The sequence below is a fragment of the Daldinia childiae genome (assembly GCF_008694065.1).
Source record: "Daldinia childiae strain JS-1345 chromosome Unknown Scaffold8, whole genome shotgun sequence".
Taxonomy (NCBI): Eukaryota; Fungi; Ascomycota; class Sordariomycetes; order Xylariales; family Hypoxylaceae; genus Daldinia; species Daldinia childiae.
In genome coordinates this window covers 991,085-1,007,388 of record NW_022984649.1, presented here as the reverse complement: position 1 = coordinate 1,007,388, position 16,304 = coordinate 991,085, and the positions used below count along the sequence as shown (strand labels likewise).

The window sequence follows — 16,304 nt, the reverse complement described above, 5'->3', positions numbered from 1 at the left end:
CAGTTCACTTATCCCCGAGAGGCAAACGAGTTAATATATCGAGGCTAGCATAGTTCATCTAGGAGAAGGGTAAGGGGAATAGCCCTACTACAACCAGTACCTACTCAATAAAGCCCGGATTTAGAGAAGAACGGCGTAGTGCGCGTCGAATATTCGTCTTACTGAGCAGGGGATCATGAAAATACATACCTAAAGAGATCAGCGATGCTCACAAAATGGTCAAACCAAAGACGGGATACCACGAATATGGTGAGCATGTGAAGTAGGTAGTCGGGCGATAATACTCAGCCCGGGAAAGCCGGGTCGGCGACCGAATATATTTATAAGTCCTGAACTTGGATTTAAGGTACCCATTTTCCCTTCTGTGTCGCCGTGCGACGTCGGACTCCGGCATTACTACCAATGGAGGAGGTCCTGCAAAGTAGTATTGCACGGATGGGGGGGAGCGGGGGATAGTAAGCGTATAGAGTAATGTCTCGGCCATACCCGGCCAACCATCCCCCCCTTTTTATTAAAGGAAAGCCTCATTTGGTATAATACCTCCGCGCTTTTCTTATATATATTGGATACACATGGGCAGACACTGCCTCCCGCGTGTTACACTACGTTTAGGATATATGTGACGTATCGCGCTCCATCACAAGTCTTGATGCCTTGGTAGTTAAGGCACTGACTGCATGCTTGGAGTATTATAGTACCTCGGCGATTTGAGATGCATATACACATATACCTACCTACCTACCTACGGTATTTATTTATATAGCCTATTAACTACACACTATCTACCTCACCGCACGTGTCCGAAACACCAAGTCGTCTACTCCCTCCTCTGCTCGCCGACAACCACAACGGAGATATATCGCCGGAGGATTTGCCATGCGTGCATCATATCTAACGTACGTACGTACGCACTTCCTACTACCGACTGACCGCCACTTCGACGCTCTGCATGTCATACCAATACCAAGAATATAGCTTGCTCTTTCGACCATCCATGAGTCCATGAGCTCGACACATGTGTCGGTATATGTCCCTACCTACCTAGGTAAGTAAGTAACTCCTTACTTACCTTGCTCTCCCATCTCTTCTGACCGCTACTACGCATGCCTACCTATATCATATCATTGGATTAGTATAAAACAAGTACCCTAGCGAAAGGATCAACCTGTAGGTCAAGCAACCTATCTCGCCGAAAATAGCTATATTCATACGTCTGCTTCAAGTACCTACCTACCTAAGCATATGTGGGCATATATCTAGCTACACACCGACTAACTCGACCTTTAAAAACTCAATGTCCCCTTTTCCTTTTTTGTTTTATCCTCCCTTAGTATTCGATCCTGTGATGTACTCCGTATGCGGGATTACCGATGATCCACGTGCTGACAGGAATATATAGCTGAGGTACGTAACTGTAGCTTGGCTGCATATGGCCATCTGTGTAGGAATGTAGGCTGTACATAAAGATATTGCCGTTTATGAGTAAAATATTCCTGAGAGAGAACTACTTAAATCGAGATATCAATAACTTAAGAGATGAATACATGTCTAAATATACGACATACTAAGCTTATATACTATCATCGTAATATGATAACAACATATATGGACGCAAGCCTCGCTAGACTCCCACTCACCTTCCCAAGTTATGGGTCAGGAGTAGTAAATAGTAGGCTCAGTTCAAACATAGCACAAATATAAAAAGGCACAGCCAGGGAATTCAACAAGTTTGCAATAATGCGTAGTTATGTACTGTACAATTCATTACGTGAATAATTTAAAAGCGAATATCGAGCTATCTAGATAGGTAGGCTATCGGGCTGTCTCAACAAGGGGGCACCATAATATGCCAGAGTCCATTAGGCACGTTTCTCCCTCCCAGGAATGTCATGTGACCGTCATCGTAGATAGCAAGTTAGGAGATCGTTTTTCACCTTCAAAGGGAGGCCCGACGAACCCTGAACAGATTGTAAGGCATTACAATTCTGAACTGAAACCTTGGTGAAAATGGGTTAGGCTAGATTGCCTTGTCGATGGGGAGAATAGGGTAGTGGGTGTATTGTCAGTATTTTGTCATAAGAGAAGGGAAAATGATTCGATGCCCATCGAATGTCATCTGATGGTACAACAAATAGCAAGTGAACTTGGCCTTTTTAGAGGCAAACGTAGCTTCTTACAAATTAGTAGAGTATGGTGGGCGTGAGATTATCAACCTCGTACTCAACCCAGGTAATTGTTGGGGAGTAGAATTTAGTAGTTCAATTCACCACCTCCTCCACCTGCAACATGGTCGAGATCTTCGTAGCTCTTGAGGCTACGGCCTTGAACGGCTTCACGAGGACCGACGGCTGCTCCGCCTGCGGCACCATCGCCCCAGCGACCGGCACCACCCCTACCGCGGCCTGCACCCTGTCCATCCTGACCCCAACGTCCCTGCTGTTGCCGCCTGTCATACGGGCCGGTACGGTTTTGAAAACGTCCGGAATTAGCACCGCCACGACGGATAGGGCCTGCACCACGTTCCTCGCCTCCCGCAACCCACCCGGGGGCTTGGGCATTATGACCACCCGTGAAGAGCGGAGGCATCCCAGGAATGCTGGGGAAACCGGGGAACTGTGGGACCATATTGTTCATGGCGAAATTCTGGAGATTAAATCCGCGAGGAGTGCCCTGTTGAGTTTGACCATTGGAGGGCGGGAAATGGCCGTTGCTATTGGCATCAGTTCTCGAAGGCGCAATGTGAGCAGGATCAAGAACATATGCGTTGATAAGGTCAAACTAAATTCATGGTCAGTTGGGGCTTTCTTATCATCGAACAGTACTGAATTTGAATTACCTCTTGCTTCATAACCTCTAGCCAATCAGCGTGGCGCTTCTCCACGTGCTTCTTCCAAAAGTGATCCTCTTTGAAGAGCTTCGTGCACTCAGGAACTTTACATCTCCATTTGTGTTCATCTTCTTGTTTGACAAATTTGGAGAGTTCGTCATTGAGAACATCCTCGGTAGGCTTACCACCGAGTTTACGAATGTCTACTGACTCAGGCTCGAGGATTTGCATAATCTTGTCTTCGAACGTCTTAACCCACTTATACGCACGTTCAAGCTGCTGCTCAGATTTAGAAGATGCGTTACGGAATTTGCGATCAGGCTCAGGCGCCTCGCCTTCTTCCTCCTCTTCCTTCGATTCCTTAGGTTTCTTAGAAGGAAATGCATCTCCACTGGCACTAGCCCGTGCTACATTCTTGGCAGCGGAAGAGAGTGTGCTTCTGGGTCGACGAAGATGACCACCGGGACACTTTCGGGTCAATTCGTGAATAGAGTCGCTCTCAAAAACACAGAAGAAGCAGAAGTTGAAGACTCGGCGAAGATACTCAATCATAAGATCGAGCTGCTTCTTCTTTACCAGAATGTCTTCGTCATCGACTTCATCATCTATGGCACCCTCTTCGTCAGATTCGCCCATTTCTCCTTCTTCACCATCATCCATTGCCTCATCAAAGTCAAGATTACGATCCTTCTTAACCCTCTTCGCTGTCGGCGATGATATAGCCGGCTGTAAACTTCCAGCGCTGCGTAAGGTTTCCACTCTTTCTTCAATCCTAAGTGTAGCATTGAAATCTGAACCGAAATCTTCCTCGAACTTATTGACGAGTCGCTGAGCAAGGCCAAGATCTTTCTCGATTCTTTCAGGAGCAGAGAAGAGATCCCACAACGCCTTCTTGCGAGGATTGCTTGGGGGGTTGTGAACACCTACATGGCACACAAAGTCGCCACGAACTTCATCCTTGACGGTCTTACCATTAATAGCCTCAAGGGCCTTGTCAGCTGTTGTGGTAGCTACGGGTGATTCTACCTTCATCTCGTCTTCCTCTTCGTCTTTCGGATCCGCACGTTCAACAGGTGCTGCTGTCTCGGATGAAGGATGTAGCATTACCCAACCCATGCGGTGGTATCTTTTGCTGGGATTAGGATCGCTGAGGGATAGCCATTTGAATCCACCTTCCTCTTCTCCAAGATGCTCTTTGCAGAAGGTTTCTAGATTTTGGCGGCTAACGTGAGGAGCAATCGTCTTGATCAAGAGAGTAGGCTGATATAAGCTTTCATCCCGGAGATCGCTCCCGTTTGTGGGAACTAGATCGCCGACTCCTAGAACTTCGTTTGCGGCCGTGGCCTCGCCCTCTTCCTTTTCTACAATTCCACCGGCCCCGTTGCTTTCACTCTTGGGTATTCCCTCCAGAGAAAATTCGTCGAATGTGCCGGACTCTAAGTCTTGCTCCCATTGGCTATACGCACCACGACGAAATTCGTTCATCTGCTTGCGTAAGGGATCTCGGACTTCGGGGACGTAACGCTCGCGGAACCATTGCTCCTTCTTGTGTTCGGCAACGAAAGCTCTGGCCATTTTAGCTTGGAGCTCCTCCTTGTATGCGTCATAGGCAGCTTGTATTCTAGCCTTCTCTTTATCACGATCTTCTTGCGTGTCTCTACGAGGTCGCTCAGGGTCGCGTCTCCGACCAGTTCGGGCGCGCTCCTTCTCCTCTTTGATCTTCTCATTGGCTCGCCACCATTCGCCAAAGTAAGAGAATCCAACTTGGAAAGGCAATCTGACAGGATCTGTCAACGGATTCACAGTTGGTTGAGGAGGCTGAGGGCCTCCTGGGCCGGGAACATAACGGTCAATGTTCGCTGGAGGTGAATTGATGCGTCGCCTGTCATCTCGGTCACGGGGCACAGTGTGGTCCTCTCGGCCACGTCCTCTAGGCTCGTAGCGGTCAACTGGGGGAGGGGAGCGCGATCGATTACGTCGTGGGCGGTCATGGCCTATTATAGTCAGTCCCAATTTGAAGCTATATAAGTTGAACAAAATGCCATTTGAAATAGTATGTGGAACGAGGACATAGTATAATTCAACGAGCATATGATGTAACATGAATAAGAAAAAATCAGCATGTGATCGTAAACGCACCAGGTGAACGACCACGGTAGAAGCTGTCGCGAGACTCATCTTTGACGCGATCATCACGGCCACTCCAGCCGCGATCGGGGGGAGAACGACCGGAAGCGTCGCGATATGAGTACGAGTCCATCTTGTCTGCTCCCTGGGACACAATTGGCATTGACACTTCTTGGCTTGGGGATTCTCGGTTTCGCGTTATATTAAAGGGGTTCTTGGTGTCCTTTAACAATGCGACGGCGATGGCGTAGACGTTGGTTTTCTATATGCGATAATTGTCGGATGTTAGGTGATACCGATTACTTGTATTTGGAGTTGGACCTGTTCCCTATTGTTTGACGAGGCGATTGCCGTTAGAGAAACCATCTTGATAATGTTTGGGGTGAGCAATGAGAAGAATAAAAGGTATTGGTCTAGCAAGATCACGAGATAATGTGCATCGGCAAGCTAAATTGAGAAGCTGAGCATGGGCGGGAGCATGAGCTCTGCAATAAGCAAACCGAAAGTAGGGGAGCAAGGAAGACATAAAAAGTTTGTTCACGGCTTTTGGGAGGTGGACATGGAAAGCGGAATGATGGTTAGAGGAAGATGAGCTTCGGTCAAGGTGTACAGGTTTATAAAGGGGGAAGAGATCGTGAGGAAAACGGGGGGATAACAATGGGAGTGCTATAATAAAAGGCCATTTGATAAGAAGGAAGTAGTGAGAAGAAAGGATAGACGAACTATAAATGACGATGGCGGAGGATTCCTGAGGGCGCGATGTCCCAAGCTGGATGTCCGCTGATTGTTTGTAAAGGGAAGAGAAGTAAGTTGTTGGAGGTTTGGACGATCGACGGGTCCAACCAAAAACTATCCGGCGGACCAACCAAACTAACAACGGGAGGATGTGGCTAATCCCCGATGGCATGCGGCAGAGAATGTCGATAAAGAAAAGCGCGTCAGACAGGTATTAGTCAGCTGTTGTGGCGCGTTGTACGTGTCGAATAAAGTTGCGGCTAAAGGGGGATAGAAGGTTGGTTAAATGCAATGAACAGTGGGGCGCGTCGCATGACCAATGATACTTGTAACAAATATGTGCGATAAACCCATTGATGCGGCGGTTGCAAATTGATGTTTCGTTCCTGCCGTTATTAGCTTTACGTATTGGATACCTGCATATACCATGCATAACATCATATTTACCTCTCAACCTAGCTTAGTTTGCGACTTCCGCCGATATATCCATTTGCTATAGTAACGGCCGTTGCCGTATTAGAAACTTTAGCGTCGATACCAATTCAAATATTTCAAGGACAAATCGGAGGTTAGAAGCTTTGCATTAGCTTTAGACTTAAGGATGAAGCCACTTTGACCTTAAAACTAGGGATGTACCCGACGTAAAAATATCCTACGTCATTGCAACTTTGAGACTTAAGCCTCTTATTAATACCACGAGTGAACCTTACGTGCACATACCTTAGAATCTTAACTACCTAGACACATCAGGTTGGAGATAGACACATAAGGGGCGAGTAGTCTCTTAATACCTACAATATTCTAATATAGTATACGAACTTGGTACTCTCAAGATGACGGCGTACATTCCTCGTCTTAGCACAATACCGTACGATGTATTCGCGAACCCGGCCGCCTCGATACTGCTACCTATTGCGCTGGGTACTGCTGTAGGCTTTAGCTCTCGACGTACGTGCTTTATATTCCCAAGTATCAGGTTACCTGGATGTGCGCTGCTAACAGTAACACATACAGCAAAACAAACCCAAGCCACATATGCTGCCATGAAGCAGCCGCCGTTGCGACCTCCACCACAGGTTTTTGGTCCTGTCTGGACGGTACTCTACGGGTTAATGGGCTACGCAGCTCACCGCGTCGTGACGAAGTATCCGTCATCCTTCGCCTCGACGGACGACGTCCGCGCACTATATTCCGCGCAACTCGGCTTAAACTTGTTGTGGATGCCTCTCTTCTTCGGGCTACGAAAACCAGTTCTTGCGTTAGCCGACATTGTATCACTAGTCGGGCTAAACGGCTACCTAACATATCTGTACTTTTCAGTTGACAGCACAGCGGGCTGGTGTCAACTACCATACATGGTATGGTTAGGTTTTGCGACGTACCTAACAGCGGGCGTTGGGTATTTGAACAATTGGGATATATCGGAGGCTACATTGGCGAAGAGGATATAAGTGAAGGCTGGGCACGCTTTATCTGCTTTAGGCCAACCCTTATGAGACGTGTTTTGGATCTTGTAACTAGACTCATGCTCACGTAGAAACATCCTTACTCACTATCGTATGTGAGATATACGAGGCACCGCTCAATAGATCTATGACAACCAACTATGAATGATGACGCCTAAACGCCAGTGCTCCTAACGTTCGCTCTGTTTGTACCTTCTCTATCATACGTCGGTATATATCGATATATGGCTAAAATGTCATTCGAAGAATCATTCACATCGGAAAATACCGTTTTAGGCCATCAAAAACGATAAAGATGAACGCTGAGCTGGGTGCTGATCGCAGAACTGTAATACCGCATCCGCGATAGAGTCCGCGCAATCCGTGTTGATTCCACAATGCCTTCCCCTCCTGCCAAAACGTCCTAGGTTGAGTAGACTGGCCAACTGGTGCGGTCTGCATACGAGACTTGACGGTGTCGGCGGGAAAGAACAAGAAATTATAGGACATACCGGCAGAGGCGCCAGCGACAGCTTGTTGCCATAACGGCAATGCCTCTGTAGCCAAGATATCCTTCTCCGCTTGCGACGTAGCAGATCGCTCATTGAGGAGATAGAACATTTTTGTTGTGGTCTCTTTGGAACCGAACCAAGCTGCGCAGCCGCCGGATTCTCGGAGAAATGTACCCATTTGGCCATGCCAGAAGCCCTTTATGCCCTCGTGTTTGTATACATCTCGGATGACGGACATGATACGGGGGGGCCTCGGCGCTGCCCCATCTATACTAGTCGTTGTGGGCACTTGAATCTTGCATTTTACAAGTTCAATTGGTGTAAGGACGAAAGAGGTGAATGCTCCCGAAAAAGCGCCAGTAAACCATAATGCCGAAAGCGGAAGCACCCGATCGCGCGAAAAGTATCCCGACGCGTACACCACTTCGCGCCCTATGCGCTCGAAGAAGAAGAGGCTACTTGTCTCAGCCGCGGCTCCGAAAAGCGGCGCACTTATTCCACGATATAGCCCTAGAAAACCATCGGCTTTGATAGACTGCCGAAAGCAATCAAGCGGACCAGTATAACGAAGAGGGAGATGGTCCGGTTGAGACTGCAACCTAACCTTGACTGTGTCGAAAGGATATTCAATGTATTTGCCTACGATGCCAGCGGTCTTCTATTGTTAGAGTGCTCTAGAAATTGGATACGCATTGATTGGGAATCAAACTCACAGATCCATAAACAATATCTTGTACGGCTTCTAGTACAGCCGACCTTCCTTGAATAGAAGTCTGCGAGGGTTTCGCCGCCATTGTCTCTACTTCTGCGCTTGCCATATTTCCAGCGTTGAAGATCCAAAGAGTGGAGAGGCGCCGATATTAAACGCTTAGCTGGAATCCCAGGTCAGCCTTAGAACCACGAAGGAAAGCTGATTGCTAGAAATAAGACAGTCACGAATGATAGAAGCAGATGGGAGCGACGAAACCCAGGCTGAGTTACTGCTAGAACATATCGATACTATCGCGGGCGAACGTGGTGAAGTGGAGCTAGTTCTGAGGTCCGTAGCTTTTTTTTTTTTTTCTTTCTTTTATAGATGCGACGGACAATAGGTAGTCACCGCTTGTCACTAAGTGCTAAGTGGGTGCAAATGCCATTATTAAAGTAGCGCCTATCGGGCTATCTCGGCGACTAGGTTAGGTGAGAGAAATAAAAGACGAGAGGGTTTTTAAAAAGTGGGTGAGAACAAATTCATGGAACTGCCTAATTAAAAGTCATTATGTACAAGAAGTTGGAGGTTCCGAGAAGTCTTCGCTCGGTGAAAGTGTGTTATAACAAGGTAGTATGCAGTAGGTAACATGTAAGGTGGTAGGCAATTGTATGAAAGGTTCTGCCTCTTTTTTTATTAAAAATATGACAAAGGTCTTGCACATCTGAGTTTGGTAAAGCCATGTACAAGTAGAAAAAGAGTTGCATGGTCTTACTAAAACTACATATAGTGGCTAATATTGCTGTACATATAGTGGTAAACTTACCTAGGTACCTAAATTTAGCGGACAAGCCATTATCCGACCTTTAACTTAGCGTATAGACATAGTACCAATGATGTACCCATCAAGAATCAATCACCCAGCTAATTGGCTATCCTTCGTAATATAATTACCCTTAGGGTGACCGTATCTAAAGTATAAGGATGGCCGGGTCTAAAATAACTACCATACGTGCACAACTATTACTTTCAAAAAGATAATATATAAGGGAAGAGTAGCATTTTATATATCGTCATTAACGGCAGTCACAGCCACTCCATCAAAATGTGCCACGTACGAGACTACGTCAGTCCAGGTCTATCACGAGGTAGACTCGTGGAGCAAGAAGCAGGGAAACAACTCCATTGTTCCGCGAGGAACTCTAAGCTACCTATGAGAGCCTACGACTATACATACTGACAATGTTCTTTATCCCAGATGTCCCATCCAGAATCCTGACAAATCCACCAACTTCATGTAGTATACAGGAGACATTCAAGGAGTATACGGGAGACATACGAGGATGAGCATCGAGGATCGAGATCAGGCAGCTTGATGAATGTCAGCGAGATGCTTCCCATGTTTGTCGTTATGTATTCAAAGTTAGGGATTGCTTACCTTGAAGACAATTCGAAAGCCTACCTAGGATTTGGGATTGTCTTAGTTCACTCGAAGGTGGTAAGCTCCAGCATCGCGTCAAGATGCAATCCCAGCGCTGGAGAGACACCGGCTGTTTGTTCAGACCCGGTGCCCACCTCGTACCAAGAGGCTAAGAGACTTCGTGTCTCAATCACGCCGAATTCCTACGTCTGTGACGATCTTGGGAATCGGTTTTTTCACCGCGAGGTGGTGACTGTGGAAGTGCCCTTAGGACTCTACCCACTGCGAGATCTACCTTCGCCCCTAGATCTCGCCCGAGTTGACGGTTCAGCTCACGAATAAATTCATGGACTTGTCGCGCCAGATCAAGGGCATTCTCGCGGCCATCAGCAGAAACATCGTGGATGACAGGCACGATGGCGGCAGCAAGAGCGGCAGCAACACCACTCTGACAATCGTGGATCTTTCTGAGATGTTCCACTGTCTCACTCTTCAACTCAATAAGCAACTGCATGGTCACTTCGTGATTCCTACAATGCATATCATAAGACTTCAGATCATCCGCGCGACGTATGTCGTCGGATTTCTCTTTGTCACTCTGATATTTATTGTAGTATCTTTGTAAGGCCATCAAGAAAGCTTCATGATCAGAGGGCAGTGGGGACTTTGGAATTTCAAGCCCCAGTGAAGCTAGGAATAGCTTACACTTACGTTCAAACCATTTGCCCAACGGAGAATAGGCAAAAATAAGAGTTACAAGCCCGAATACAACGGGACAGACAAGATTAGCGATCACAATAAAGCCCGCCATGGCTAAAACGTTGCAGATAGGTAGTCAGAAAGTGAGTCTGCAAGTAGTATATCCGATTTGGTGATATAAAAAAAGGAGAAGAAGGAGAGGAAGAGGATGTAAGAGACAAATGTGCTTTATATTATATATCTCTGGTGTTCCTCCTCCATCGTTGAGATATCCGAATGGAAACTACAACCACTTCAATGTAGCAAGGTATCGTAGAAGGTAACGATCCACATTATCATATTCTGGAAACTACCCCTCGATGTCAAACAAACTAATGAACTTGGATTTCAAGATATCCTACTCTCGCCTTCCCCCAATTTCACGTCCGCCACGTCCCCTGGGCCCGAAAAGCCAAAGGAGATCACGTTGTACCTTCCCTACTGTCTAAATGACGTAGGAGTGTATTGCAGATTTTGGAGACCACTTGCCTGGTAATCTCCTTGGACTCGTTCATTCCGTTACATATGTACTATAACCTTAATAGCATAAATTTGCTCTTTCTTTCTTTCCCCAACTCAGATAAAGCTAATACTAGATGCAAATGATGTAAGTTATTCCTGACTAAAGTAACTACTGCCTACACGTAGGTATTAATATGGAAATAGAAACCCAGAACTTAGCCTACCTCCTTTGCTGGGGAGAGTTATAGTTGGAAGGTCACGACTGAGTACAGACCTAGGTAGGTAGGTAGTTTCGTGTCTGCCCCAGATACCCCTGGACTAGAGGCATTCATACAGAAAGCAGTAACCAGGGTCAATAAGTTTGACATTGAAGGGTAGGTAGGTAGTTGCCTAATATTTCAACAGTATCGATTCCAGAGTAAATATCACTAAGCTACCTATATTCGGGTTACAATGCCCATATTCGACTACTATTATGGTAATTTAGGAATGCATTGGATAGTTATAGGTGTGATGCACCGAATTAGTTTATGCAGTATGCTATTTCTAGATTAGATCTGTTCGATCTTTCATTAATACCGTACGTGCTATCTAGCAGCTCAATAGTTGTGTCGTGCACGACGCTGAATAGAATCGAATGAATGGAATAAAGTGTGTACCTTGGCCACGCCGCTCTGCTAGAGTACCTGATATTTGTTAAACTTTGCTAGCTACGACATTTTAACGAAACGGCCCCTTTTTGGTATAAAGTCTCAAACTGCCTCTATCCACTGACGCTTTATGTCACCACAAAGCCCTTTTAGTCCCTCTTGTTTGTGTAGGTCGAAGTCCACAGTGACGCGAGACATCATCTTCCATGTCGTATCAGGGGGTAACGAGCAAGTACCCAGATCATGGTATGTTATATACGCAATAACCAAGCCACTCATAGAATTGTTCCACGAAATTGAAACCTCCCAGTCAGTCTTGCAATATTTGCAACGTCCTGTACTCTGGTAAGCAGAATTTGAGGAGAGTTTTGTATGAATTTGAGGAAAGTCTGCGTATATGGGATTGTATCCGCCATTAGAGCCATTAATTATGCAATGATGGCATATATAACCAGATGTGTCTATATTGGTCATAAGGTCTTGTAGGGCCGCAATATTAACCTGTCGTTTCTCCAGTTTGTTTAAATAAACCGTTTTCGTACATGATAAAAAAAGCTCTTCACCAACCCACTTGGCTATCCGCGAATAATCGTTATACATTTCGCACTGCTGTTGCATGAATTCTATCCGCCTTATACGTTCCTTTCGCTTGACAGATAGACACGATAGGGGAACGCCATGTTCAGGGCCAAATAGTCGGTAGTTTCGAACAAGCCGAATGTCTTCGTAAGATATCTCTCCCCATTTGCCCTTATAAGTCATTGGGTCAAAATGTGAGAATTCGCCACAGTAAAGTATTGTGTGAAAGGATATAAGGCCGTTGTTGTCGAAGGGCAATAGTTTGTTTAAAAGAGGGGCATATATCAACCCTATAACCTCTTTCTCTAGTCTTATTAGAAGTATCTCTTTCGCTTGTGGGTCGAGTTGCATTACGTTTCTATGTATTATAGAAAACGTAGCTTTGCAAGTTAAAGCAAAGCATACCGCATCGACATTCGGAAGATGTTCGAAGATAAGATATATTATCTCGACAGGGAGGTTCATTAAGTATGACACGTCTTTTTGAGGTTGAATGGTATCATTTTTTCGGAAAAGACGGACAAATAAAAGTGAAAAGCAGCAATGCTTTCTCAATAAATTGTGGATCGTGTTGCGCATTATCACGATTCTTTCTTATTGCTGGTATTCGGGTAGGTTAGAGGACTTTATTATTGTGTATCTAAGGAAAAGAAAAATCATATGCACGAAAATAGGTACCTGACCTGTTATTTATAGATTACTATGGCCTCTCTATTAAGGGTTTGCAATGCCTTGATAATCAAAGCGGTTCGCGATGCTATGAACATATTTTCTCCTTTAGCTATAATATTTGAAGTAAAAAAAGGGGCGAGCTACCTCAAAGTATGTGTTGGCTATGTCGTGGAGCAAAGCTTATTAAAAATTGATTTGGCGTTACATTGAATTAAGCATCATCTTTTGTTAGTGCGGGGGAGGGGCTGACAGGTGGCAAAAAGACTCCTTTTCCAACAGACTCTATTATTAGCGCAGCTGTTACCAGCTGTAAGCTGAAGTGCAAGTTTAAATTTACTAAGTATATTTTTGCACCTTTTCCCGACTCCATGTACCAGGTAAATTAATGAAGCACAAGAATAATACATGTATCTACTACCTACCTAGGTACTTATATGCCTACGTCACCCGTATAAATACATCTCACCATGGCAAAAGATAAGAAGTCCAAGTCGGACTCTAAGAAGGCAAAACTTGCCGAGAAGAAGCAGAAGCAGGAAAAGAAAGCCCAGAAGAAGGAAAAGGTTAAGTCTTCAAAGGTCGAAGGGAGTGATGCCGAAGATGTCGATTTAGATGCGGTTCTTGCTGAATATAAGAAGGCTCAAGAGGAGTTTGTTAAGGTCACAGAGACCGTCTCCGAATCCCCTCCTAAGCCCCGGTCGTCCTCGACCTTCTTAGCTTCCCCTTCAAATAGCAACCAGCTGTTATTATTTGGTGGAGAAACCTGGAATGGAGCCCTTGCGAGTTTCTTCAATGATCTCAATATCTACTATACAGATAGAGATGAATGGCATTGCGTGACTTCACCAAATGCGCCCCTTCCACGATCCGGACATGCCTGGTGTAGAGGAGGAAATCAAAAAGACTCGGTTTTCTTATTCGGTGGAGAGTTTAGCAGGTCCGTCGCATAATACCTCTGTCATGCCATATAAAAGTGTTGTTGTTGCTTATAAGATCCTATACTAACATTGCACCACGTATAGTCCCAAGCAAGGTACATTTTATCACTACAATGATTTCTGGCGACTGGAGCCCAGCACTCGGGAATGGATGCGCATAGAAACTAAGGGCAAGACTCCTCCAGCAAGGAGTGGGCACCGTATGACTTACTATAAGAATTACATTATCCTCTTCGGCGGTACGTGAGAGACATCGCGTATTTATTAACGGGTTTGGATAAATGTGCTAACATCAAGTCAGGCTTTCAAGATACTTCTAATCAGACGAAGTATTTAAGTGATCTTTGGCTTTATGATACCCAGGTAGGTAATTTATTTTCGTAGGTCGTGTAGCAAGATTGGTACTAATGTTTGATACAGAATTTCGTCTGGCATAACCCTACGCTTCCACCAGCGCAGCTAAAACCAGACGCTAGGTCGTCCTTTACTTTTCTCCCTCATGAACAAGGCGCCGTATTATTTGGAGGCTACTCTAGAGTAAAGACAACTGTATCAGCTAATAAGTCGGCTAAGGGCGCATCGCAAGGGCAAAGAAACATTCTTAAACCATTAGTACACGAAGATTGCTTCTTCTTACGAATAACTCAACCCCCTACAGATTCTCCACCGAATACGCCACCAACCGTAAGGTGGGAGAAACGGAAGAAGCCAGCAAATACGCCTGCCCCAGCACGGGCTGGAGCAACTATGACTTACCACAAGGGACGTGGTATTCTTTTTGGCGGTGTTCACGATGTTGAGCAGAGCGAAGAGGGTATGGACAGCGAGTTTTTTAACCAGCTCTACGCATGGAACGTAGAACGAAACAGATTTTTTCCGTTGACACTACGCAAGTCAAGGGTCCAAAAGAAAGCCCCTGCATCGGAGCAGAGAGTTAGTAGGCGTGGCAGGGCTCAAGCAAATGAGGAGGAACTATTAAAGCAGCTTGCTGCTTTACAGGCTGGATCGTCTGTAGAAGACGCAGACGATATAGACATCGATCTAAAAGCTGGACAGGAGCCAGAAGAGCCAGAAAAGCCAACACGAGAGATGCCGGTATCCATGGATTTTCCACATCCACGATTTAATGCCCAATTGGCAGTGCAAGATGATGTGTTATACATCTATGGTGGTACTTATGAGGCGAAAGACCGGGAGTTTACGTTTGACGATTTGTACGCTGTCGATCTCGGCAAGATGGATGGCTGCAAGCAAGTCTTCAAGAGAGAAGACGATACTTGGGTCGTAAGAATTTCCGTTTTCCCATTATTAGTAACTTCAATTTGGTCTCTTTGGTCTAACATGAACACTATAGGGCTCCGACGATGAGGATGAAGACGAGGAGGACGAGGAGGACGATGATGAAGATGAAGATGAGGAGGATGATATTGAAATACCCGACGAAGAACCTAGTGTATTTGCATCACTAAGTAAACGCAAGAAGAAGCAGATAGACGAGGTTTCGGTGGCCGACACAGCATCTACTGCAGGATCTTCAATGTGGGACGATGAGTCAGAAGCCGGCACGGTTGCAACTACAGTTGATGATGGATTACCACATCCACGGGTATGTTTCTCTATAGACCACCCCTTTCGTAGCAAATAACTAACCTCGTATAGCCTTTTGAGTCCAGAAGGGATTTCTTCACCCGGACTTCGAACGAGTGGCAAGAAATTCTTATGACGAGCCTGAGATGGAAGGGCATTCAACCTGAATCTCTTACAGTTAAGGAGATTAAGACCAAAGCATTTGAGCTTAGCGAAGAAAAGTGGTGGGACTGTCGCGAGGAGATTACTGCCCTCGAAGATGAACAAGAAGCTGCTGGCATTGGTGAGGTTGTGTCACTAGCCGATAAAGGTGATTCAGGGGCTGGTGGTGTTGGTGGTGCTGGTCGAAGAAGATAATCTTCTTTTTTTTACTCTGAAGGAAAAGAAAGGAACGATGTCGTACATATATGTCAGTACATAAAAGAATAAATGAACAAAATCATTCGATATTAGTACATATATTCATGTAGTATATACAAGCTACCTATATGAGACTTTTTGATAATATTAAGTACCTAGTATTTATATGTTGAGTTACTTCGAGTAATTGACCTTAATAGATAACGGTTTGAATCGGAACCCGGGAGGGCCGCAGGTGATGATGGTGGGGCTTATGGGGTGTTCTGCCTGTAACGCCGATAAGATGTCCCCTATAACCTCTTAAACCTTAGGTTATGTAGGTACCTCCTAATAACCGCCACATCGCTTCCTATTACAAGGCAAAGAAAAAACGAATCATTTAGGTTCCAATACCTCTTAATCCAATGCTACTTCTCTATTCTCATCGTTAAGGGTTCATCATAAAACCAATTTACTTTAATCCGTTTATTAGCTTGGAAGAGCCGTAGGAAATTGAACCCTTCTCATCGATCCAAAACAACAACATTCTTTATACCATCTCTCTTGCAGCACGCGTCAAAGAAT

At 45.4% G+C, this 16,304-nt stretch overlaps 4 protein-coding genes across 4 annotated transcripts; 2 read left to right on the top strand and 2 right to left on the bottom strand.

Annotated features, from left to right (window-relative positions):
- Positions 1-2,250: 2,250 nt before the first annotated feature.
- GL218_07039 (uncharacterized protein) lies at positions 2,251-5,087 on the bottom strand (the record flags this gene model as incomplete). The annotated part of the gene is made up of 3 exons (XM_033583783.1): positions 2,251-2,778; positions 2,837-4,821; positions 4,967-5,087. The coding sequence occupies 3 exons, from the start codon at positions 5,085-5,087 to the stop codon at positions 2,251-2,253; spliced, it is 2,634 nt and encodes an 877-aa protein (XP_033432861.1).
- A 1,435-nt stretch (positions 5,088-6,522) lies between these two features.
- GL218_07038 (Translocator protein like protein) lies at positions 6,523-7,140 on the top strand (the record flags this gene model as incomplete). Its single annotated transcript, XM_033583782.1, has 2 exons — positions 6,523-6,637; positions 6,704-7,140. The coding sequence occupies 2 exons, from the start codon at positions 6,523-6,525 to the stop codon at positions 7,138-7,140; spliced, it is 552 nt and encodes a 183-aa protein (XP_033432860.1).
- Positions 7,141-7,407: 267 nt separating this feature from the next.
- GL218_07037 (Amino-acid transporter arg-13) lies at positions 7,408-8,464 on the bottom strand (the record flags this gene model as incomplete). Its single annotated transcript, XM_033583781.1, has 2 exons — positions 7,408-8,301; positions 8,360-8,464. The coding sequence occupies 2 exons, from the start codon at positions 8,462-8,464 to the stop codon at positions 7,408-7,410; spliced, it is 999 nt and encodes a 332-aa protein (XP_033432859.1).
- Positions 8,465-13,322: 4,858 nt separating this feature from the next.
- On the top strand, positions 13,323-15,737 carry GL218_07036 (Kelch repeat-containing protein 3; the record flags this gene model as incomplete). Its single annotated transcript, XM_033583780.1, has 6 exons — positions 13,323-13,792; positions 13,878-14,032; positions 14,095-14,156; positions 14,214-15,077; positions 15,148-15,399; positions 15,453-15,737. 6 exons carry the CDS (start codon positions 13,323-13,325, stop codon positions 15,735-15,737), a joined length of 2,088 nt encoding a protein of 695 aa, XP_033432858.1.
- Positions 15,738-16,304: the final 567 nt, after the last annotated feature.